Below are 26,119 nucleotides of genomic sequence, written 5' to 3'. Positions count from 1 at the left end.
CCAAGCTTGTTTATCAGTGTGAATTCAGAAATGCTATTTTAAGTGGCACAATTTTCTATTTGACTGTGGTATCAAAGCATGTGATTCAAAGCCTTTCTCTATATTTTTGTTATAATTCACAATTGATTTTTTTTTTTGCAGCTTAATTGCTTTAGGAATAAAATTTTGAAGTATTTGCCACTGTGTGACACAACTTTCCCTTGAATGTCAGAGAATTTGTGGGTGCGAACCTACCCACCTCCCCCATAAAGTTAAATAATTGTACACTTCTTTTCTTTGCAAATTTTTCATTTTTCATATTTTCATCCAGTTAGATATGACTCAACCTGTAAAATCTGACTTTTCCCTCTGTCATTCCAGCAAGAATGGGGCAATGCAGCATGAAACCACATTAGATCCATGGAAAAAGATTACTCACTGAATGCAGAAACTGTTGAACAAGATCAAATGAATTATTCTCCACAGTGTGAAAGTAACAATGATAATTTTCTAAAATGGGGCGGTGTGCGGGCAACTTGCAGATAGTGTCATAAAGTCATAAAGCAAAACAGCATAGATACAGGCGCTTTAGCTCAATGAGTCCCAGATATGTTGACTCCACTTCAAGCTCTGTCCTTCTAGATGGTAGAGGTCATAGTATTGGAGTTACTGAGCGAGTAGTACCACTGCCTTTTTGTAAATGATGCACACTACAGCCGGGAAGAATGAATGCTTCAGGAGATGAATGGAAGATCTGTCCATTTTCTCAAGTATTAACAGAACTGCACTCATCCAGACAAGTTAACGATATCCCAACGAACTGTTGAAATGGGTCTTGTTTAGCTGTTTTACTTTGTTTTTGCCTCACTTTTGTTGCTTCATTTCATTTAAATACAATTTAAAGAGTAAGCCTGAATTTAACAAACTTGTTGACCATTGCATGAACAGCAGTGAACACTGGATTTTTTTAAAACGAAGGAAGAAAGGAAATACTGAAGAATGTCAAATAAGAATTTAAAAAGGACCTGTTTAAGGATGTGTTTATTTTTTGTGCTTTTTATTAATCCTCTAATCTTTTGTGCCCCACCCCACTCCACTAAAACCAAAGGAAATGGTACCATGTCCTCATGATTCACCATCATGGTTAAGTGGTGTTTCAATATAAAAATGAAATGACATACAATTAATTATATTTAAATATAATTCTAGTGGGTACTTTGTAACATGTGGCCCACTTAGGGAGTTTTTGTTCACTTTGGTTCGACGTTACAGTGAAAAATCCATTTGATATAATTGTTCTACTTCAATCTATAATTTATACAGTCAGGATAGTCAAACAACTTTAGAGTTGTCCAGAGGAGAAGGTTATGCAATTAGATAAAATTTGGGTATGTCTAATGACTCCTTGTTTTGCAAAAGCATGTGATGTGATACAGCAAGATCTGAAATTGCCTCTGTTTTCCATCCTTTTGAATAGCTGTCTTTCTTGTGAGCGATAAGCCTATTCTTGCACTGAGCTGTGGTTCAAGGGTGTGCAAGGTATTCAAAAGGGCTCTACTTTTTGTAGGTGTTAGCTCCTTCTCCTGCTACTTAGTTTGACAGAACCTCCCAGTTAAGTGTGAAATTATTTTGTTTTAAAGTGGTGTTAGCTGAATTGTTTTTGAGTGCCTAATATTTTATCTGCATTTCATTTAACCATGCTCTACAAGTGTGAAACATTTCTGTATAGTGTTGTACGTGGAAAACATAGCAATCATGACCTATTTAAAAAAAACTTCTTGAAATGTGAATTAAAGTGTCAGGTTTGTTTTATTGTGTGTTTCTGATCATATAAAATATGATTTATATACAATTTGTAACTGATATATTTATCTACTTATATAGTAACAGTCACAAATATGAATATATTTTTTCATTTTATTCTCCCATCAACATTGCTGAAAGAAAATACTGTCATTATTACCTTGTTTTTTGTGGGAGGCTGCAAACTGGCCACTGACTTCTACTGTACCACAACAACAATACTTCTGAAGTACGGTGTTGATTGTAAAAGGCTTTGGGGTGGCGTGAGATTGTGTAAAGCAATGTAGAAATACAAGTCTTTTCTCCTTTGAAGAATCCAAATGTTCACAGAAGCTGCAAATCTGAAGCAAAAACAAAGTGCTGGAAACATTCAGCAGTTTAGACAGTATTTGTGAAAAGTGAAGCAGATTTAACAACTGAGGTTGAATATCCTTCTGCTTTTCTGTTTGACCTCTTGAGTGTTTCCAATATATTTTGATATTTATCTTTGTTTACCATTGAAGCAAATAATTTGTGACTTCTATGCAGTCCATTAACATTTTTTTTTTACATTTAGGATTTAAATAATCTTTAACTGACTTTTGTTTTCCAGTATTAAGGACAGTTTTCAAATTAAAGGCCAGTTTATTCCTCAGTACTTTCCAGATAAATTTAGAGTTTCATAGATACAGATAAACTATATTGAAATGTTAATTGTATGACATCTGCACTTGCCGGGTTGTTGATTTCTCCTTTATTTAGATTTTGCCTGCCCAACCAGTTCTATACCTCATAATCCCAATTAATATAATCAAAGCTTATAATTTATATTTACATTTTTCTGTAGCGTGTCTGCATTCCATGCATTTTGAGGTAGGGAATGTTTACTAAGATGATGTTTGCTAGGATGGGTGGATCCACTTGTGTTGACACATAAACACATGAAATGTATAATTATATACTGAAAATAATTGGAAAAGTTTTAGTTCTGCTTCTTAGAAAAGGCATTGCATGCTCATTTGACATTTAACGTCTCTTTATTCTTGAGGGTTGCTGTCAGCCAGGGTTGACCATAGGTAGTGCATCTTAGCTGTCCAGATATGCAAGCCTGGGCAGTATGATATGGAGAGCAAGCTGTTGCCCATGTAGCAAGCTCCACGCACTGATAAACCCAAGGGAACAGCAGAGACCAATACAGTTTGGTACCAGCAGCATTGCAGGAGTTGCCGGTCAACATTGAACTCAATGTACAACTGCCTTTGGGACTCCAACTCCAGATTTTCCCTCGGGGGTTTACTCCTGAACCCTTCCCCATGAGTGGGTAAAGCCACAAGGTAGTGGAGGTTTGAGATCGGAGCCTTCCTTCCCGTCGATGGCCTACCAACCTTGGCTGGCGAGCCTCATCTGCCCGAAGTGACTGGTTTTAAGGTGCAAATAAACCGTTTGCCCCGTCTCCTGTCAGTAGAAATGGCTCTGCCGGGCTTAGTGGAATGGGATTTTGTATCCCGTTCCTTTTTCAAGCTGCCTTCTTCACTTATTCTGCTGCCTTCAAATATTTCTGTAAATAAATTTGCCCCTTCTCCTGTTAGTAGTAATGGTTCCGCCGGCCTTAGTAGCTAAGCTACACATGAAGGCCAGGAGCTGGACTTGGTTGTCAGAGGCTATTTGAGGCGCATGTTATTGGAAGCAATTAATAGGTAATAGGAACTTGTTATTATAGTGCATTGGAGGGCATCTCTGATGTTAAATGAACAAGGTAAAATGTTGTGAAAAGGAAGATTCAGACATGGAAAGCACAGGTGGAGACATGTGATTCAATGATATCACCATTCGCCCGTGAATTCCAAATTGCAACTGTGTGTTTATTTTATGAAGTTACCAGGAAAATTTTGTTTATAAATGACTCAAGTTTGAGCCCAATGTTTACTTGCACTTCTGTCATGACTCTTATTTTCTTATTGAAATCCATAATGGCTTTGAACACCTCTCTCACATAAAAAAATTGAAGATCAGTTCATTTATTCTGACAATTGAAAATATCTTAATTTCAGTACCGTTCTAGTGAGTCCCTTCTGTTTTCTTCAAGACCTAGGTGTACTTCTCAAATGTCAAGCCTAGTAATGGACAGTGCTACAGCTTAACCCAATGTTCTATAAATATTAACCATAATTTCCTTACTTTTGTACCCAATCCCTTTTTCAAGCTGCCTTCTTCACTTACCCTGCTGCCTTCAAATATTTCTGTAAGTAAATTTCTGTTTTTCATCCTCTTTAAAATTGTATCATTTCATTTGTATTGCCTTTTGTCCTTCCTCTGAAAGCTCCGCCATATGTATCTCTGAACAAAGTCTGTATATTCTCCCCATGGAATGAATGGGTTTCTTCTGGATGCTCCACAGTCCAAAGACATATTGGTTAATTGTTCATTGTAAATTGTCCTGTGATTAGGCTCAGGTTAAATTAATGGGTTGCTTTAGGGCCAGAAGGGCCTATTCCACATTTTATCTCCAAATATGTATATAAAACAATCACTCACCTCAACACTGAACTGATTCCACAACCTATGGACACACTTTCAAGGACTGTACAGCTTATCTTCTCAATATTATTTTTTGTTTATTTTTACTGTATTTGTACAGTTTGTTGTCTTTTGCAATGTCGTTGTCAGTCAGTCTTTGTAGTTTTCATGGATTCTGATGTCGTTCTTTGTGTTACTGCGAATGCCTGCAAGAAAATAAACCTTAGGATAGTATATTGTAAATCAATTTTCTGATATTTAAAAACACTGAAGTAAATAATTGAAATGTATTAACATTTTCAATAAGCTTCACTACCTATTAAAACATCTTGCGGTATTGTCAAATCAATAGAGTTTTGAATCCCCATACAAATGAGAAGCCTCAGACCCTACACTGGTATGGGAACTGAGTGGTAGTTTCCCAATGTCTACATCAGTGATCTCTATGTAGAATGCATCAGAACAGTTTATGCAGTAACTTTGCAAACTGAGATTTACAACTTCTATGGGATTAGGTAGAATGCCCCCGGTTTGGAACCACAAGCCATAAACAGCGGGAATCTCCACCAAGTTCAGCTGAGCTGATTCTGGATTGGAGTTGCGCCTGATACTGCAGCCTGTAGATGGCAGTGTTGTGAACCTTGAAGAAGTGAAGGCCCAGCATCCCACACAAGTTCAGTGCTGAGTAAATTGTCAGTCGGTGCCTTTTGGCTTCACGTCCAGTTTTAAATGAGCAAGCAAGTGTCTGGTCCCATGTGCAGGCCTTCAGGCAGGTTGTGTAATAAGCCTGGTAGTGATTTCTGTATCATAGTACAATATGTTGAAATATTCTGATTGGGTAATGATATAAGAGAACGGAAGTCCAATGATTACAAATAATGTGTGACATTCAGAGGAAAGCATAAGGTTACAATATTTTGAATACAATATGAAGCTGGAAGTTGAAAATAAGCACATTTGAATTTGTAATGTTATGCTTTCCACTAAATGTTAAGCATTATTTATTATCATTGCACTGTCACAGCCATAAATCTGCCTTATTACTGATCGGACTGACTTGGAAGAAAGCAAATACTATTAGTTCTTGGCATGAATTTAAGTAGAAAACAAATTAATGGCAGCTCTTTATGGAATTTTTAAAGTAGAAATACTCTTCTGAAGTCCTGATTGTACCAGTAATACCAAATTTGCCATTGAAAGAAATATACATTTTTTTTAGAAAAGTTGTTGTAATATCTACTGCTTTGCCTACAAGCTACAACATGGAAAATATTCATTTAAAACAGTTTGATTAGTAGTTCTCTGTGAAAGAGCAACTATCATGGCAAGTTCTTCTGGCACTAGAAAAGCTATGCAGCAGAAAATTTGGAAGTTAAAAATCCCGGGTATTTCTTAAAGGAAGGCTCAGATGTGTGGTTTCTGGTTGAGGATTTTAGCAAGAACTAATTCACATACCAAAACACCTTTTTTTTTGTTGAGTTTCAATTTCTGTGTGTTCTTTATTAAAATTTCCTAAAGTTCAGCTTCTGATATCCATTCTATTTGTAACAGTAGTGCAGCCACTTTTAAGTAATTCCAACAATACACCAATGTTCTGCGTGGTACTGTTCACTCTTAACTCTCCTCAGTTCAGAGCCAATTAGTCATAAAGAAAAAATATCAGGATTGCCGGTGTGAAGAAGTAAATCAATTATTCTAATTTTTGTATCTTGCCGTGTCGACACCTTTCATGGGATGTATGTATAATCATCAGGATTACAAACCCTATCTCTAAATAACCTACCTGTACCCTACATTTAAGATTTTCCTCAAAGCCTACCTCCTTAGGCAAGCTTTGGATCGTCTAATCTTGTATGTGAGTATAAAGCACAGAAGCAATTGCAGCCCAGCACAACCTTTTTGCTCATCGACATTGCATTAGATCTGTATCCTATGTCTTGCTTGTTTAAGAGCCTATCGAAATGTCTTTTGAGTTGTGATTGTATCTTATTCCACCACCAACTCTGGTAGCAAGTTCCACATATCAGATTTCTTCCTCTCACCTTTAACTTATGTCATCTTGCATTTTGATATCCTATCAGTGGGGAAGAAGATTCTGACTATTGATGCAATCCATGCCTCTTATAATTTTATATTAGTTCAGCCTCCTTCAATGAACAGGGAAAAAAAGCCAGCCTATTCAACCTCTTCCCATACCTAGGGAACATCTGTACTCTCTCCAGCACAACCATAGCCTTCCTATAGAGTACAGAAATACACACAGTCTCCAAGTGTGACTTAACCAGTGTTGTGTAAAGTTAATGTCCTAAAACTTTATATTCTGTGTTCCCGACCATGAAAGTAAGCTTGTCACATGTCACCTTCACCCCATCCATCTGTTTTGCCATTTTCAGGGAACAGTTGACTTGAACCTCAACAGTCCTCAGTTCACTAACATTCCAGAGTGCCCTGCCTTTCACTGCCTATGTCCTACCCAAATCTGTGTTCCCAAAATTTAACAGCTTGCCTTTTTGGGATTGTATTTCATCTTCCTGTCCTTAATCCAGCATTCCATCTGCCTGTCCTTAATCCAGCATTCCATCTGATCCCGATCCTGATCTATTCTCAGATAACCCTCCTTAAAGGCTCCAGAGAAGTCTGTCCATAACATCAGTCGTCATAGCGTCCATAAACACATCAATGTTACTTCCTACATTGATATCCAAGTATCGTAAACAGTAAGTGTCCAAGCACTGATCCCTGCAGTACACCACTGATCACAGAATGGTAATCAGAAAAGCCTTTTTCCACCACCACCACTCTGTCTCCCATCACCAAGGCAGCTTTAGATCCGATTAGCCAACTCGTGCTCCCATGTATTCTGACTTCAAGACCAGCCTATCTTGTGGAACATTGTCAAATACCTTACTATACTATACTTACTATAGACAAGGTCTATCACCCTGCCAACATTAATGGTATTTATCTCCTACTTTGGGGTGATTTCTGTGTATATCTGATTTCCATTCATGTGAAGTTCCCTGAGGTGCTCTTCATGGTATAAATTCCACATAAATGTAAGCTGATGTTGCTTTAGCTTATTTATCAAAACATAAAATTAATTCATAATTTGATTTCTGTGCAGAGCAAATAAGATTGAGGATCTTCATATTGGCAAAACATGCTAGAACCTTCCAAATCTTTGAAGGTGGCAGGACAAGTAGATAGGTAGTTAAAATGGTCTGTGGGATCCTTGGCTTGTTATAATGGCAAACAATGCAAAAGGATTTGAGTGAGTAATGCTAAACTTCAAATTATCGGGTTGGTATGATCTCTTTTGTCTAATTCTGAGAGATAAACTTTCAGAAGATTGTCAACCCTTTGGCAAAGGCACAGAAGATGTTTACTCAAATGGTGAGAAACGTTGGAAAGAGCCGAGAGTCTGTCATTTCTCCCAAAACAAAAAGATATTCTCCTGAGTTTAGAGGCATTTAATGAAAATGCTGTGAATTAATTAAGAGTTACTGCCTCTAACATTGGATATGTTGGTAAACAGACTGAAACCTAGATGATGATTTTTTTTGTTTCAGTGGGTGTTCATGATCTCCCCAAGTGGACAGTGCAAGTAGAGTTTGTAGTAACTTTCAAAGGGAAAAGAGCGTCAGAAAAAGAAATAGGTTCAGGCTGTTACTCCCTCGGCCCATCCTGCCACTCCAGGAGATCATAGCTGAGGCAACCTTGGTCTTAGCACCACTTTCCTATTCAGTCCCCACTCTCTTGTGGCTCAAGTATCTATATTTGATGATCCCTTTACAGCTGTCTGAGATGGAGAATTCCATCGAGATATCACTATGAGGTGGTATTCCTCTTCATGTCTGTCTCAAATAGGAAACTCCATTTCCTGAAGAACTGTTCCCTAATTCTAAATAACCCTGCCAGAGGAACACTGCCAATCCCCTTCAGAATTACATGTTTGAACAAGATCATCTCCTAATCTTCTAATCTTCCATAATTTTGAAAAAGGAACAGATTCATTTTCTCCAGGATGGAAATGAGGCTAATTGTAGAATTGTGCTAGAGTTCAAGTGTCCTGCTTGTTTGCTGTATGATTCCTTCATCCTAGTTGTCATGTACTGATTTAACCTGCATGATAGAATTGTGGAATGGCTACAGTGTAGGACCCCTTTGGCGAATTGGGTCCATGCCAGTTTTTTGTAAAGCTATCTGATCAGATTCATTCCCTTTTGCATTTCCCATTACCTTTTGTCCTGCACAGCTTTTTCTACACCTCCAGAGCCATAGGATTGTGCTTTGATTTGGGCCCTTGATCTCGGCAGCTGTCCACTTCTTGCCTTTGTGGCTGGCCTCGGTAGCAAGTCTAGCACTTATCTGGTATTGTGGCTGAGTTCACCTCTGCCAATGTTAATGTGCCCTTGTTTTGGGTGTGGTTCTTCTAACAGCATAGGCCTTGCTATGTTTTATCCTCCAAGATATGCTGAGATTCATATTGATTTGACTGCTACCTTACCTACTTATGGACAGATAGTGAACCAAACCTTAGATCTTTCACTCTATGCATGGAGATACATTTTATCCAATAGATAACTTGTGCATCTGCTGTACTTTTTATTTTGCGGGGGGGGGGGGGAACAAGTCTGTAGCTTCTTGTTTTTAGTCTTTTAAATGGATATTTAATACTTCAGGAAAGGATGCAAGTCTCATCATAACCTAATCAGTAAGTCAATCTAATTCAAGTTACCATTTCTTTGGACTTCAAAAGACTTACTTGTGTTTCAGAAATCGTCTCATATACCCATTCTCCAAATTTCCACCTTAAATGCACTCAGTATTAGAAGGGATATGGTTCCATTGGAGATTGGTAGACTCTGCTTGGAATTAGGGCAGAGGTTTGTCTTCAGTGTTAAACGTAGGTGGAATGTAGCAGCGGCTGTGTATTGGACTCCATTATGGAAATCCTGACTTCGTTTAGTAGGACTGAATTACAGAAACACATTTTTCACACCTACTTCTGTGTTTTATATTTGATAGAAGTGAAAATGGATGAATATCTACAATATTTCATGCTTGGGTGTCCTATGGCAAATTATTACACTCCAATTTTAAGATTCCCTAGCTCAGTACTTGAATTTTTCATGTTCTAAGAAAGTGTAGTTCATAGAACAGGACAGTTTATCATACAGAAAAGGGATCTTTTGGACACAGTGTCCATCCTTGCTGACTGAGATGCTTACCATCCTAATCTCATTTGCCGCTATTTGGCATATATCCTTCTATGCAACTACCTGTCCAAATACATTTTAAATGTTGCAATTGGATATGTCTCCACCTCCTCCTGTAGCAGCTCATTTCAGGTACCACCCTTGATGTTGAAAAACTTACCCTTCAGATCTCTTTTCAATTTCTGCCCTACCTTAAACCTGGACCCTCTAGTTCTAGACTGCCCTGCCTGGAGGAAATGATTCAGAACATCTGTCTCAGCTGTGTGTGCCTCATATTTTCATAAGCCTCTAAGGTCACTCCTCAACCTTGTTTGTTGTGGTGAGAATGAAGCCAGCTGTCCAATCTTTCTTTGTAAGTACAGCCAAAGCAGCATACTGGTATATCTCTTCTGCACTCTCCCTATCATTGTCATATTTCATCTATTGAGTCATTGGGAAATTGTGCTAAATTTTCATTACTGTCCACGTGCACAAGAGTTTCAGTGGAATGACGTTATCTGAATTATTTCCTCCACAGACCATCCCAATGGAGGGGATGTTTCTTCAAGGGCATCTATGGCGACATCATGCAATGACGGTTACCTGGGGGCAGTTGCAGAGGAAAAAAAACGTCCATCTGGAGAGCTCCGAGATTTATGGAGGAAGGCGATTCTCCAGCAGATACTGCTACTGAGAATGGAGAAAGAAAACCAGAAACTACAGGGTAGGTAGAGATTTGCCAGGGATACTTAAATAGTATCAACGAGATCCTTGTTTCGGCTACCTAGAACACCACCACAGAAAACTTCCAGCCACCAATTAGAATTCCAGGTTTAGATGGATTTTCAGTTGATTTCTCCTTTCTCCCACTTCCTGGAGGTACCTCCTATACCTAACGAAGTGGCCACTGAGTGTGTGTTCATGGTCTTCTGCTGCTGTAGCCCATCCACTTCAAGGTTTGATGTCTTGTGCATTCAGAGGTGCTCTTCTGCACACCACTGTTGAAATGCATAATTATTTCAATTGCTTTCACCTTTCTGTCAGCTTGAACCAGCCTGGTCTTTCTCTTCTGACCTCTCTCATTAACAAAGCATTTTCCCCCAAAGAACTGCCATTTCCTGGATGTTTTTTTGTTTTTTTTTTACACCATTCTCTGCAAACTCTGGAGAATATAGTACATTGAAATTCCAGGGGATCAGTGGTTTCTGAGATAGACAAAGCAACACCAACAATCATTCCATGGTCAAAGTCACTTAGATCACGTTTCTTCCCCATTCTGATGTTAGTTCTGAACATCAACAGAATCTCTTGATCATGTCTGCATGCTGTTGTTCATTGAGTTGCTGCCACATCATTGGTTGTTTAGATATTTGCATTAACGAACAGCTTTACCTAATAAAGTGGTAACTGCATGTATATAACGTTATGCCCCAATTATTCAGCAAAGGACAGGCCCAGAAAGTAACATGCCATCCATGAAGTGCAAATTCCAACCTTTCCATTTACCATGACCCATTCTCCAGCAGAGGAAAACAGTGAGGATTGTATTTAATCCTGAAATACCATTGATCATGTACTGTGCCTGGCACTGCCCGGTATGCTGGGGGCTACTAATGCCGCATTAAAGTTCAAGCTCCTCCCTTGACAAAGCTGCCACTTCCTCACTGAGGCTTAGACTCAGGATACTGAAGAAACCCTCTAAGGAAGATTTGCTTTTCCAAGTGCAACCAGAGCACGACTAATGCTTCCAACTTGTTGCTGAGTTCAATCTCTGAGCCTACTTCAGAGACTGCTTCAGAAAATCTAATCTTTAGCACATGCGTTGGCTATGCCACCTCTGGTTGTTATTGCCTCCATCACTCTCTCTGGGTTACCTTGAGAAGTAGCCTCTGCAATCCAGGAGAAGTTGTTCTTGTGACGTTCTTAACTACTCTTGAAACACAGGGTAATGCTGAAAGTTTTCTTTCTTCTACCTTGCAGCTTCCGAAAGTGACCTGCAGAATAAGCGGCTGAAACTAGATTATGAGGAAATCACATTGTGCCTGAAAGAAGTGACTCAAGTTTGGGAGAAAATGCTCAATGTACCTGCCAGGTCAACAGTTAAATTTGACATGGAGAATATTCACATGGCCATGGGTCAAGGTGAGTGGTTGTTAAGCACTGTGAAGCATTTTAGTCAGGGACATCTTAAACTCACTGATTTTAATCTGGAGCTGATTCTTGTTGGAATTAAGTAATATTGAAATTCAGTTACAATTCAAAATAGAATCACATGCACACAAAGTGTACCAAACACTTTTGCAGACTACATCATTATGTCATTATCTCTAGTGAAGTTTGTGCCCTGAACCACGTCATGAGATCCACAATCTGTCAAGGGCTGATCACAGCCATTCAGTTCTGGCCACCTAATAAAATACAAGAGGACCAGGTACGACCCCCACCACCCAGGCCATGTTCTAGTTTCACAGCTGCCATTAGGAAGAAGAACAATGAAATCTTTCTTGGCTCTCTTTATTCCTGCTCACTGCTGGAGACCACCTCTGTTGGCAGGTTGTGTTCAGGTAGTATGGTAGTTAAATTGCTGGACAAGTAATCCTCAGGTTAGGACTAATGTGTTCAAATAGCAGCATGATAATCTAGGCAACTTTTCTTCTATTAATTAAAGGAGTTCGTAAATTATATTAAACTTACTATCAGTAATAGTGACCCCCAAACTACTAGATTATTAGCAGAACCATATGATTTTAGGTAGCACAGTCGCATAGCAGTTAGCATAGTCCTGTTATAGGGCCAGCAACGTGGGTTCCATTCCTTTGCTGTCTGTAAGGAGTTTGTATGTTCTCCCCATGACCACATAGGTTTCCTCCGAGTGCTCTGGTTTCCTCCCACATTCCAAAGACGTAAAGGTAATTTGATCACTGGTGCAACTGGGGCAGCACAGGCTCACTGGGTCAGAAGGGAATGTTACTCTGGTAAATCTAAATTTTCACAACAAAATCACTGGTGTCCTTCAAGGAAGGAGGTGAAAGTTGTTCTTTGCTGGTTTGATCCATGTGCACTAAACTGTTGTCTGAAATGTTCTGCTAAGGCACTTAGTTCAAGGGATACTGGGGCCTGGCTATAAATGCTGATCATACTGGTAGCCACGTCCCGGGAATCGGAAAAGTGGATACTGTAGAGAACGGGTTTAGTTACATGAGTAGTGCTTTCTATTAGCTTTTCGACAAAGTGAACTGTATCCTAGTAGCAAATAAAAAGTGCACCTGATGAGAACCAGTAAGAAAAAATCCTCATGAGAACAACTGAAAGCAATTCTGATTTACCATTCTTTTATTGTTAAATATTTATAGATTGAGTATAATTGCTCCAGTGTTGGTATAGAATGGTGAACATTCCTGCAGCTTTGACCGCTTGTCCATCTTTATGCTGTGCTGTAGTTTGCCAGCCTCTCCTCCTAGTTAAAAGAGGTCACCCGATTCCTCAAGCACACTTGCCATTCGGTGCAATCAATAGACAATAGGTGCAGGAGTAGGCCATTCGGCCCTTCGAGCCAGCACCGCCATTCACTGTGATCATGGCTGATCATCCACAATCAGTATCCAGTTCCTGCCTTATCCCCATAACCTTTGATTCCGCTATCTTTAAGAACTCTATCCATCTCTTTCTTGAAAGCATCCAGAGACTTGGCCTCCACAGCCTTCTGGGGCAGAGCATTCCATATATCCACCACTCTCTGGGTGAAAAAGTTTTTCCTCAACTCTGTTCTAAATGGCCTACCTCTAATTCTTAAACTGTGGCCTCTGGTTCTGGACTCACCCATCAGCGGGAACATGCTTCCTGCCTGCAGCGTGTCCAATCCCTTAATAATCTTATATGTTTCAATTAGATCCCCTCTCAACCTTCTAAATTCCAGAGTATACAAGCCCAGTTGCTCCAATCTTTCGACATATGACAGTCCCGCCATCCCGGGAATTAACCTTGTGAACCTACGCTGCACTCCCTCAATAGCAAGAATGTCCTTCCTCAAATTTGGAGACCAAAACTGCACACAGTACTCCAGGTGTGGTCTCACCAGGGCCCTGTACAGCTGCAGAAGGACCTCTATGCTCTTATACTCAATTCCCCTTGTTATGAAGGCCAGCATGCCATTAGCTTTTTTCACTGCCTGCTGTACTTGCATGCTTACTTTCAGTGACTGATGCACAAGAACACTTAAATCTCGTTGTGCTTCCCCTTTTTACTAATTTGACTCCATTTAGATAATAATCTGCCTTCCCGTTCTTACCACCAAAGTGGATAACCTCACAGTTATCCACATTAAACTGCATCTGCCATGCATCTGCCCACTCACTGCCCGTGGGTAATCTTCCCCAGGTCTCAATTCTTCATCTGTGACAGTTTTTAACGGTGTTCCATAGAGACAAGTCCTATTTTAATAGTTCATTGAAGTTGTAGGAGGTGTGCACACATTGAAGTAAACAATGTGAGGGGATGCTTCAACTTTTACAACATCATCTTCAGGAGTTGGTAATTATTGTAACTTATGATTCCAGTAGCAATGACAATCCAAATAGTCAGCTTTCTACAGGTATTGTGAAACGGACTGAAGATTCAGTAATATCTGAAGCTGACATCCCTGCACTTCCAGTTGACATGGTTGAGCAAAGACCAGAGTCTTTAAACGATGCCCAATACTCGGACTAGAATAAGGTTTTGCATCTCCAGCTGTGTTTGGTCAGAACAATGTTCTTGCATCAGAGGTTATGCCCAGGTCATTTGAAAGAACAATAAAAAATACTTCGTAGGTTGGGCAGTATCTGTGGAGAGAGAAGCATTTAAGACCTAGGCACAGAATTAGGCCATTCAGTCCATCAAGCCTGCACTGCCATTCCATCATGGCTGATTTATTATCCCTCTCAAGCCCATTCTCCTGCCTTCTCCGAGTAACATTTGACACCCTGACTAATCAGGAACCAATCAAACTTTGCCTTAAATATACTCAGTGACTTGGCTTCCATAGCCATCTGAGGGAATGAATTCTGGCTGAAGAAATTCACCCTCATTTTTATTCTAAATGGGGGCTGTGCTCTTATGTCCCAGACTCCCCCATCTAGGAAACGTACATTCCACATCCACTGTATTAAGGACTTCCGATATTTGATGGGTTACAATGAGATCATCCCCTCTTTCTTCTAAACTTCAGTGAGTATGGGCCCAGAGCCATCAAATGCTCTTCATACATTAACCCTTTCAATCCTAGGATCATTCTCATGAACTTCCTCTGGACCCTCTCCAGTGCCAGCACATATTTTCTTTGAGAAGGGGCCCAAAGCTGCTCACAATACTCCAAGTGCAGTCTGATAATTGCTTTATAAAGCCTCAGCACTACATCCTTGCTTTTATATTCTAGTCCTCTTGAAATGAATGTAAATATTGCATTTGTCTTCCTTACCATCAACTCAACCTGCAACGCAACCTGCACAAGAACTTCCAAGTCCAGTTGCACCCCTGATTTTTGAAATTTCTCCCCATTTAGAAAATAGTCTATGCCTTTACTCCTTCTAACAAAGTGCATAGCCATACACTTCCCTGCACTCTATTTCACCTGGCATTTCTTTGCCCATTCTCCCAATCTGTCTAAGTCCTTCTGCAGAATCTCTGCTTCCTCAGCACTACTTGCCCCTCCACCTATCTTTGCATCGTCTGGAAACTTGGCCACAAAACAATCAATTCCACCATCCAAATCATTGACCTATAACATGAAAAGAAGCAGTTCCAACACTGACCCCTGCTGAACTCCACTAGTTATTGGCAGCCAACCAGAAAAGGTCACCATAATTCCCCCTCTTTGCCTACTGCCTGTCAGCTGATCTTCTATCCTTGCTAGTATCTTTCTTGTAATGCCATGGGCGTTTTAACCAGCCTCATTTGTGGCACCTTGCCAAATGCCTTCTGAAAATCCAAGTAAGCAACACCCACTGACACACTTCTGTTTATCCTGCCTGATGTTTTCTCAAAGAATTCCAACAGATTTGTCAAGTAAGATTTCCACTTAAGGAAACCATGCTAACTTTTGGCCTATTTTATTCTGTTCCTTTGAGTACACAAAACCTCATCATTACTAATGGATTCCAACATCTTCCCATCCACTGCATTCAGGCTAACTGGCCCATAATTTTCTTTCTTCTGGCTCCCTCACTTCTTAAAGTGTAGAGAGAAATTTGCAATTTACCATTCATTGGAACCATTTCAGAATCTAATGATACTTTAAAGATCTTTGCCATTGCCTCATATCTTTTCAGTTGCCTCTTTGAGAGCACTGCGATGTTGTCCATCTGGTCCAGCTGACTCTTCCACCTTCAGACTCTTCATTTTTCCAAGCACTTTCTCCTTAGATTCCTACTAGGTTTCCTCAGACTGATGTTCAAGAGTTCGAACTTCTCTCTCTGCAGAAGCTGTCTAAGCTGCTGTGTATTTCCTGCATTTTCTGTTTCCATGTTTCTAGCACCTCGTCTGTTGTGTTAAAGTCACGAATGGTACTGTGACTGATAACTCAGCAAAAAACGTAAATTATTACTTCATCTCAATCTCAATAACATTCGACTATGTATATGAGGTGTGAACCCAGTAACTATCTGCAATAATCAGTGTGGTTTCTGCTTATCTGCAGTATCTTAAAAATGTTGTTTTGTGTAACAATCTGCATTTGAAGATTTGACGAGTTTCTTAAAGAAAAGGGGAATGTGATATAGAATAGCTTGAGCGACAAATTCCAAGGTTAATAGCACAGGCAGCTGAATGCATTTTAAATTACACTAGAGTGATTTTAAAGTCTGGAACACGCTTAAGACGAGCTGGATGTCAAAGAGAAGTTGGAGGGTTTTAAGACTGGAAGAAGTTGGAGATGGAGAACAATGGGAGCATGAAGGGCTGTGTGACTTTTTCTTTATTATTCAAATTCCTTTGTTGGATTGTGATTTCATTATTTTCATGTGAAAGGGAGAGAACAGAACTGTACTAGTACTTCCTTATTGGATGGTACATTGGCACCCTGTGTATCCACCTGTGACAATAACATATTGTGGGAAAGTTGAACACAAAGGAATAGTTTTGAGATGCAAATTTTATGATTAAGTTTCATTAAAGTGATCACAAATCTGAATATTAGATTGCAAAGTCACATGTTCCAGTAGTCAAGAGTTCAATATGTTGTGAAAACTGTCTCTATGCCAGCCATTCTTTCCTTCAGTGAATGGCAAATGGTTCTGAGAACTTTGAATGTTTCCTAGTTTTTTGGGGAGTAAAGCTGGTTTATCGCTTCCAAACATGGTAGTGGTGAACTACGGTGCTGGATACTGGTTCCATGATATTAGACCGCAAATCTGGCGGTCTATACCATTTTATACCAGAATGTGCAGCTTAACAAAAAGTGCAACGTAAAGACAAAAAAAAATTGACTGCCTGAGCTGCTGAGTTTTTCCAGCATTTGCTGTTTCTGCTATAAATTTGTTTTGATAGTTAACCTGAATATTACCACTGGAAGAAATTAAGTTTTGCTGATCACAAGACATTCTACAATTATGCAAAGAACAAGGAGATAAGACACGAGAGAATAGGACCAATCAAGTGTGACATTGGAAAAGTGTGTATGGAACCGGAGGAGGTAGCGGTGGTGCTTAATGAATACTTTTCTTCAGTATTCACTATGGAAAAGGATCTTGATGATTGTAGTGATGACTTACAGCAGATTGAAAAGCCTGAGCGCATAGACATTAAGAAAGAGGATGTGCTGGAGCTTCTGGAAAACATCAAGTTGGATAAGTCTCCAGGACTGGATGAAATGTACCCCAGGCTACTGTAGGAGGCAAGGGAGGAGATTATTGAGCCTCTGGCAATGATCTTTGCATCATTAATGGGGACGGGAGAGGTTCCAGAGGATTGAAGGGTTGCAGATGTTGTTCTCTTATTCAAGAAAGGGAGTAGAGGTAGCCCAGGAAATTATAGACCAACAAGTCTTACTTCAGAGGTTGGTAAGTTGATGGAAAAGACCCTGAGAGACAGAATTTATGTACATTTGGTGAGGCATAATATGATTAGGAATAGTCAGCATGGCTTGTCAAGGCAGATCTAGCCTTATGAGCCTGATTGGATTTTTTTGAGGATGTGACTAAACACATTGATGAAGGAAGAGCAGTAGATGTGGTGTATATGGATTTCAGCAAGCCATTTGATAAGGTACCCTATGCGCGGGTTATGAAAAAGTAAGGAGGCAGGGGATTCAAGGGGAGCTTGCTTTGTGGATCCAGAATTGGCTTGCTCACGGAAGGCAAAGACTGGTTGTAGGCGGGTCATATTCTGCATGGAGGTCAGTGACCAATGGTGTACCTCGGATCTGTTCTGGAATGCCTTCTCTTTGTGATTTTTATAAATGACCTGAATGAGGAAGTGGAGGGATGGGTTAGTAGATTTTCTGATGACACAAAGGTTGGGGGTGTTGTGGATAGTGTGGAGGGCTGTCAGGGGTTACAGCAGGACATTGATAGGATGCAAAACTGGGCAGAGAAGTGGCAGATGGAGTTCAACCCAGATAAGTGTGAGGTGGTTCATTTTGGTAGGTCAAAATATGATAGCAGAATATAGCATTAATGGTTAGACTCTTGGCAGTGTGGAGGATCAGAGGGATCTTGGGGTCCGAGTCCATAGGACACTCAAAGCTACTGCGCAGGTTGACTCTGTGGTTAAGAAGGCATACGGTGCATTGGCCTTCATCAACCGTGGGATTGAGTTCAAGAGCCGAGAGGTAATGTTACAGCTATATAGGACCCTGGTCAGACCCCACTTGGAGTACTGTGCTCAGTTCTGGTCGCCTCACTACAGGAAGGATGTGGAAACCATAGAAAGTGTGCAGTGGAGAGTTACACGGATGTTGCCTGGATTGGGGAGCATGCCTTATGAGAATAGGTTGAGTGAACTTGGCCTTTTCTCCTTGGAGCGATGGAGGATGAGAGGTGACCTGATAGAGGTGTATAAGGTGATGAGAGGCATTGATCGTGTGGATAGTAAGAGGCTTTTTCCCAGGGCTGAACTGGCTGACACAAGAGAGCACAGTTTTGTGGTGCTTGGAAGCAGGTACAGAGGAGATGTCAGGGGTAAGTTTTTTTTACACAGAAAGTGGTGAGTGCGTAGAATGGGCTGTTGACAATGGTGGTGGAGGTGGATACGATAGGGTCTTTTAAGAGACTCCTGGATAGGTACATGGAGCTTAGAAAAATAGAGGACAATGGTAACACTAGTAAGTAGGTACATGTACATGTTCGCACCACATTATGAGCTGAGGGGCCTGTCTTGTGCTGTAGGTTTTCTATGTTTCTACTTCTTAATTTTAGATATTTAGATGGAACCTAAATTGCATGTTGCAGGAAAAATTGAACATTTCTTTTTAACAGATTGCAAGGGTATCTGTTTCTGGGCTAAATAAGTTCTAGCAACTCAAGAAACAGTATGCTTGATCACAAATTGATTGGCATCCCACAAGGTCAGAAGCTTGCAACAAGCAAGATCATCACGATAAACTTTGATGCTACTGATGGATAGGACTCCTGTACACAATGGATGGAATGTGACATTTCTAGTTTTGGTATACACCTATGAACAGGTTTAAAAAGTAATGAACTTTAAGTCTGAGGCACCGCGTGTCAGCACCCAGGCAGTGTTTTGCAGTGTTGGGGACTGGGTTTCAATTCCCCACAGCAGTCTGTGAGGAGTTAGTCTGCTCACCCTGTGACCACGTTGATTTCCTCCAGGTGGGCTCTAGTTTCCTCCCACGTGCTGACAACTTAAAGATTAGTAAGGGCCAGTAAGTGTGGCCATGCTATATTGATGCTGGGAGCACAATGAGACTTGTGGGCTGCCCCCAGTACATTCGGACTGTGTTGGTTGCTGATGCAAACTGTATTTTTCGATGTACATGTGACAAATAAAGCTAATATTTCTAATTTCCCTCTTGATTGAAATTATAGTTTATAAATGGCCATTTGTGAACAACATGCAATTTTTTGTTTATCATAAGAATTCGCTCAGAATCATTCAGGTTTAATATCACTGACATGTACTGTGAGGTTTGTTGTTTTGCAGTGGCAGGACAGTGCAATACATTAAAAAAATTAAAATAAGAAACATATAATAAAAAATTAAATAAGTTGTACAAAAAGAAATCAAAAATAGTGAGGTAGTGTTCATGGGTTGATTCATTCAAAATAAGGTTCATAGCGCATAAATTAAGGAAATTGACAAATGTACTGGTTATTTGAGCTGGTAGTGGGATTAGATATTTGGTCGGTAAATGTACTAAAGAGAAAGTGAGAGGCTCTTGGTTTTGACGAGGTGAAGATCAGGAAATTGTTAATAGACTGAAGAGAGTGATCTTCTTCAAGTCCATGAGGTGTTCTGTAAAACACCCAGAGCTTGTGGAGCTGCTTTTTCTCCCCCACTCATTTAATGTCTGATGAAGTTAATCAGGCTCCTTAAATGTTGGAGCATTTGTAAATAAAATTTCCTGCCAGTCCATAATAGGCAAACCCAAACACCTATCATAATGGAGTGACAGAGACTTGAATGCTTGGAGTGGTGTTGCCCATTTCTGAGTCTTTTATTCTTTCCTCCCCTATTTTTAGAACCTCCTACATGATGTGAAGGAGATTAATATAACACTTATTTTAAAGTATTTTTTTTGTGTTCCATTGAAATAATTTCTGGGCTTGGTTTTCAAAAGGTCACCTCCTTAGGAATCTACAGGTTTACATTAATTGCAGTTTTAAGTATTCTGTGACACGAATTTAACTTGAAGCCTATTTCCATTCCTGTTTTGCTTTAAATCCCAATTTTTAATTTCTAAGGATGCTATTGAAAAATGACTCACCAGCATTTTGTTCTTTTCCTCTGAAATATATTGAATACATTCAGCTTTTTGCTGCTGACATTCATCTCATGCACTACCTGTAGCTGCTACTTGAATTTGTTTTAATTTGTGACACTAGAGTCCAGAAAATAATATGAGATGTAAGGTCTACAAATATTTGATTAGCAAAAGAACTTCTCAAAATAACTCTCGTTGTTAGGCCTTCTGTTTGGAAGCATTGTGTAATAATCTGTCCCACAGAATTTACTGTTTCCTAACTTTTCCAGCCTATACTCCTGCTCACCCCTCCCCAAACTGCCAATAGTTCAGTAAATGGGGTAGGCTGAAGGATATAGAATAGTTTCTTTCCTGCTCTGTTGCTTTTTTGTTTGACCCCATTTGTGCTGACATCTAGTCAACAAGTTCCATTTGTGTTTAGCATGGCGTAGATCTCACTTGCTTCAATAAGAAATTGATCCTAGAGTCAGTGTAAACTTGGCAAAACAAAAACACACACACAATTTACTCAAACATAGATTTTCAAGAAAGTCTTAAAGGAGCAGAAAAAAATGGAGAAGGTTCCATTTAGAGCCTCGGAAACCGAAGGCATGGTGGAACAATATTGAGGCCAAATATTTCTGAAGCCTGTGACCACAGGTGATTACTCACATACCTGAGAGACAGGAGAGCCATAGACGGAAGGGAAGTTGGACAATGTAGGGATTTGAAAGTAAGGATGAAAAATTGAATAAAATGGCTTTGCTGTACAGGACACCATTGTAGGTCAGTAAGTTCTGGGATCTGAAGAATCTGTTTTTCGCACAAAGGATGGTGGTCACATGGATGATAGAAAAATGGAAGGTTATGTAGGAGGAAAGGGTTGCATTGACCTTTGAGTAGGTTAAGAGGTCAGCACAACAATATGGGCTGAAGGACCTGTACTAAGCTGTATGTTCTATGTTTGAAATGGAATGAGCTGTTAGGGGAAGTGGTAGATGTCATTAATTACATTTAAAAGACATCTGGACAGGTACTTGGGTGGGAAATGAGTAATGGGTTGCATGCCTAATGCAGACAAATAGAGCAGGTAAGTATCGCAGTTATTTGAATGAGTTGGACTGAACGGCCTGTTCCTGTGACCATAAGCCATAGGAGAAGAATTAGGCTATTGATGCATCGAGTCTGCTCCGCCATTCCATCATGACTGATTGACTATCCCTCTCAACCCCAATCTCCTGCCTTCACCCTGTAACCTTTTATTTTCCTAACTAACCAAGAATCTATCAAGTCCACTTTAAATATTCTCAATGACTTGGCCTCCACAATTGTCCATGGCAGTAAATTCCACAGATTCACCACACTCAAGCTAAATAAATTTCTCCTCATTTCTGTTCTAAATGAACATCTTTGTATTTTGAGACTATACTGTCTGGTCATAGACTCCCCCACTATGGGAAATATCCTCTCCACTTCCACTCTATTTGGGCCTTTCAATATTAGTTATGATTCAGTGAGAGCACCCCCCCCCCCCCATTCTTCTAAACTCCAGCGAGTACAGGGCAGGCCCAGAGCCATCAGACGCTCCTTATACGTTAACTGTTTCAATCCTGGGATCATTCTCAGGAACCTCCCCTGGGCCCTCTCCAATACCAGCACATCCTTTCTTAGGTAAGGGGCCCAAAGCTGCTCACAATAGTCTGTGCTATTTGATCAATGCCTTATACAGCATCAGTATTACATCCTTGCTTTCATATTACTGTCCTCCCAAAATGTTTGCTAACATTGCATTTGCCTTCCTTACCACATGCTCAACCTGTAAGTTGACCTTTGGGGAATCTTGCACGGGGACTTCCAAGTCCATTTGCACCTCTAATTTCTGAATTTTGTCCTCATTTACAGAATAGTATATGCCTTTATTCCTCCTTCCAAAGTACATGACAAGTACATTTCCCTATACTACATTCCAACTGCTAATTCTTCACCCATACCTCCATGATTCAGAGGTCAAAAGAAATGAAAGAGAGTGTTGGCCATTTAGTCCTTATACTTGGCTGATCTATCTCAGTGCTACTTTCCTTTACCTGCCTGTATCCCTTGATTCTTTTAATAGCGAATAATCTATGACCTCTTTCTTGAGTGTACTTGGCAGCTGGGCTTCCACAGGCCTCTGGCAACAAATTCAAAAGATCCCTACCTTATAGAGGATGATGGGGGGGATAAATTTATCCCTGTGTCCTCTGAATGGTTGATCCCTCAGGTTGAGACTGTAACCCCTGAATCCAGACAACCAAACCAGGGAAAGCATATCCCCATATCTACTCCAAGTCCCAGAAGAATTATGCATGTTTCCAAGTGTCTCATGATGTCAGGAGAGTCGAGGACAAGCGCCACTTTCCAGGAATCATGCTGGTGAAATGAGTTAGGAGAAGAGTAACAGTGTTTTGACTAATCTTGAGGTTACTGAGAGTAAGAAGAGTATGCAGTGGGATAGGCAAATCCAGAATTGACAAAGACAGGTGAGCTGAAGCAGGGGTGAAGAATAGCTGTGTAATTGTGGCTGAGAGCAGAAATGGATCAGCTTTGATGAAATGGCAGAGCAGACTCGGTGGGTCAAATGGCCTAATTCTGCTACTGTGTCTTATGTCTTGAAATTAAAATAGTAATAAATTGTCTTATAAGTTTAACAAGATCATATTAAATAGTGTAGCAGTTTTGAAATGTAATGGGTCATATTTTTTGTATTTCTGTTGACACGAATGGGATGTGTAAGTAAGTTTGTGAACAGTCTGGATCAGTTTTGTCCACTTTTTGGAAGAGAGATGATGTCATTGGCTAGGAAGTAGAGGTTGTTCCTGGCACTGAAGATATGGTTTCTGCTTTCATTATGTTCAGTTTGAGGAAAGTTCTGTTCTTCTAATCTTAGACATTTAGCAGACAGTCTGACAAATTACAGATAATGCAGCGATCTCAGTCCAGAAAAAGGGGGTGAGGTGGGCTTTGGCCTTCAGTACGCATGTGGAAATAGGACAGAGAAAAAATCTGGGAACCGTCTGTCCTTGTCTATCACTGACTCCTGTGCGCCTACTTGTGACACAGTAATGTTTCCCAAAAGGTAATCGGTTTATTTAATGCCGCCTTTCCTTGCATTGTTACGTTGGTAGTTGTTCAATCGATCTAGTTCAGTCTAATTCACTTACTTTACCAACTAAACAGAAGTTTAGTTAATGAAATGGTTAATGAAACTGGATAAAATATAAAGCTCAAACAACAGGAATTCTGCAGATGCTGGAAATTCAAGCAACACACATCAAAGTTGCTGGTGAACGCAGCAGGCCAGGCAGCATCTATAGGAAGAAGCGCAGTCGACGTTTCAGGCCGAGACCCTTCGTCAGGACTCCATAAGTTTGAGGTGTGTCAAATTGTAACATCTGCTAATGTGTAAATTTTAATCATCATTACATGTCTTTCTGACATGTTGTTTCTATATTGGCCTTTCAGTGCTTCCAGTTCTTTGTATGTATGCAGTTGGCAGCAGTATTTCTTCAAACTAGGATGGATGTGGAATGTAATTATATTTTGTACATGGATGATGGAATGGCACTTAGCTTAGAATGGTGGGTTGAGTTGTTCTGCAATCTTGGCAATTTACTTACAAGTGAAATGCCAAGTTTGGAGAACAACTCAACCAAACCATCGTCCACCTGAGCTACCACATTCTCCAAATTATTTCCATTAAACTATAATGGCAGCTTTGCTTGGTAACTTGCATGTAACATAGAATACGAACTAACCCTGCTAGCCCCAATGACAAGCCAAGAATGATCCTAAACATAAACTTATGAACATATGGAATTGTTTCTTATTGTCACACGACAAAGAGCTTTAACCAGCAACCAGTTGGCATTTGGGATTGATTAGCAGGAACAAATTAAGGGAAGATGGAGCATCATCTGAGTGGACAGAGTCAGAGTAGTGATCTTGGGCTTTAGCTCTTCGAGGCTTCGGTGAAGAGAGGCTTCAGTCAGAAAAATCCTTCCCGTTTTTCCCTTCTCTTTATAACTGCTCAGATAGGACAGTAGAGATGCCAGGCAGGATGGTGGAATGCTTCTCTTGCGGGATGTGGGAAGGCGGGGAGACCTCCAGTGCCCCTGATGACTACAGCTGCGAGAAGTGCATCCAGCTGCAGCTTCTAACAATCCCTGGTAAGGAGTTGGAGCTGGGACTGAATGAACTCCAGATCATTAGGCTGAGGGGGTGACAGATAGGACATATAGAGGTAGATACACCCAAGGTGCAGGATACAGAAGATTTGATGACAGTCAGGGAGGGGAAAGGGGTTAAGGAGCCAGTGCAGAGTACCCCTGTGCCTGTCCCTCCTTAACACAGGTATATCACTTTGGATACTGTTGGGGGGGTGGAGGGTTGAGCTAACAGAGGAAAGTCACAGTGGTTGGGTCTCTGGTACTGAGTCTGCCTCTGTGACTCAGAAGAGAAGTAGGGAGAAGAGGCACGCCGTAGTGATAGGGGATTTGTTAGTTAGGGGAACGGACTAATGTGATATGTTGCCTCCTGGGTGCCAGGATCTGGGCTATCTCAGACCAAGTCCTCAGCATTCTCAAGTGGGAGGGTGAACAGCCAGAGGTCATGGTTCATGTAGCTACCAATGACATGGGTAGGACAAGTGATGATGCTCTGCATAGGGAGTTCAGGGAGTTAGGTGCTAAGTTAAAGTGCAGGACCTCCAGGGTTGTGATCTCAGGACTGCTAATCCTGCCACATGTGAGTGAGGCCAGAACTAGGAAGATTATACAGTTTAATGCATGGCTAAGGAGTTGTTGTAGGAGGGAGGGCGTAAGAATTTTGGATCATTGGGCTCTCCTCCAGGGAAGGTGGGACCTGTGCAGAAAGGACGATTTGCACCTGAACTGGAGTGGTCTAATATCCTAGCAGGAAGATTTGTTAATTCTGCACAACAGGGTTTTAACTAGAGTTGCAGGGGAATGGGAACCAGAGTGCCAGAACAGATAGTGGAGAGGTTGTGGAGGCAGATGTTGGTAAGACCTCAGACAAAGTTAGGAACCAAAAGGTTGAGCATGCTGTGACGGGTGTCCTGAGCTGTGTATATTTCAATGCAAGAAGTATGGTAGGAAAGGTGAATGATAGTGCTGAAGATGAGGTAGGTGGTTTACAAATAGAGGCAATGTGTGAGGAGGAGAGGCTGGTGATAGGGCAAAATTGCAGGTCAACAGGTGAGTTGCACCGTTAACGGCGGTCAAAATCAAAAGGAGTGAATACAGGACTGAAGGTGTTATACAGGTTTCCCCCACCATCCAAAGGTAGAGCGTTCCTATGAAACGGTTCATAAGCCGGAATGTCGTAAAGCGAAGAAGCAATTACCATTTATTTATATGGGAAAATTTTGTGAGCGTTTGCTGGCCCAAAAATAACCTACCAAATCATGCCAAATAGCACATAAAACCTAAAATAACAGTAACATATAGTAAAAGCAGGAATGATATGATAAATACACAGCCTATATAAAGTAGAAATACTTTTCCACAATCATTGCCTGAACTGTTCTCCGTAGCAAAAATCTCACGCAAGCGCTCTCCGCAGAAACACGGCGCAAGCGCTCTCCAGTAACCTTTAAGCTATGAAGCTGCCAAATCATACCAAATAACACGTAAAAATACACAGCCGATATAAAGTAGAAATAATGTATGTACAGTGTAATATCACTTAC

General features: G+C 40.5%; 1 protein-coding gene across 8 annotated transcripts in view; it reads left to right on the top strand.

Annotated features, from left to right (window-relative positions):
- LOC134344079 (TBC1 domain family member 1-like) overlaps positions 1 to 26,119 on the top strand; it is a 252,006-nt gene that overhangs the window by 181,102 nt on the left and 44,785 nt on the right. For 5 of the 8 annotated variants that reach the window (XM_063043303.1, XM_063043301.1, XM_063043300.1 and 2 more), the window contains 3 exons: positions 3,965 to 4,003; positions 10,015 to 10,200; positions 11,457 to 11,618. In XM_063043303.1, coding sequence (XP_062899373.1) covers positions 3,965 to 4,003; positions 10,015 to 10,200; positions 11,457 to 11,618 — 387 coding nt within the window. The remainder of the gene's footprint in view (positions 1 to 3,964; positions 4,004 to 10,014; positions 10,201 to 11,456; positions 11,619 to 26,119) is intronic. The other 3 variants (XM_063043305.1, XM_063043302.1, XM_063043308.1) reach the window with 1 other exon arrangement.

The sequence above is a fragment of the Mobula hypostoma genome, chromosome 3 (genome assembly GCF_963921235.1).
Source record: "Mobula hypostoma chromosome 3, sMobHyp1.1, whole genome shotgun sequence".
Taxonomy (NCBI): domain Eukaryota; kingdom Metazoa; phylum Chordata; class Chondrichthyes; order Myliobatiformes; family Myliobatidae; genus Mobula; species Mobula hypostoma.
This window is presented reverse-complemented; position numbering and strand designations above follow the sequence as displayed.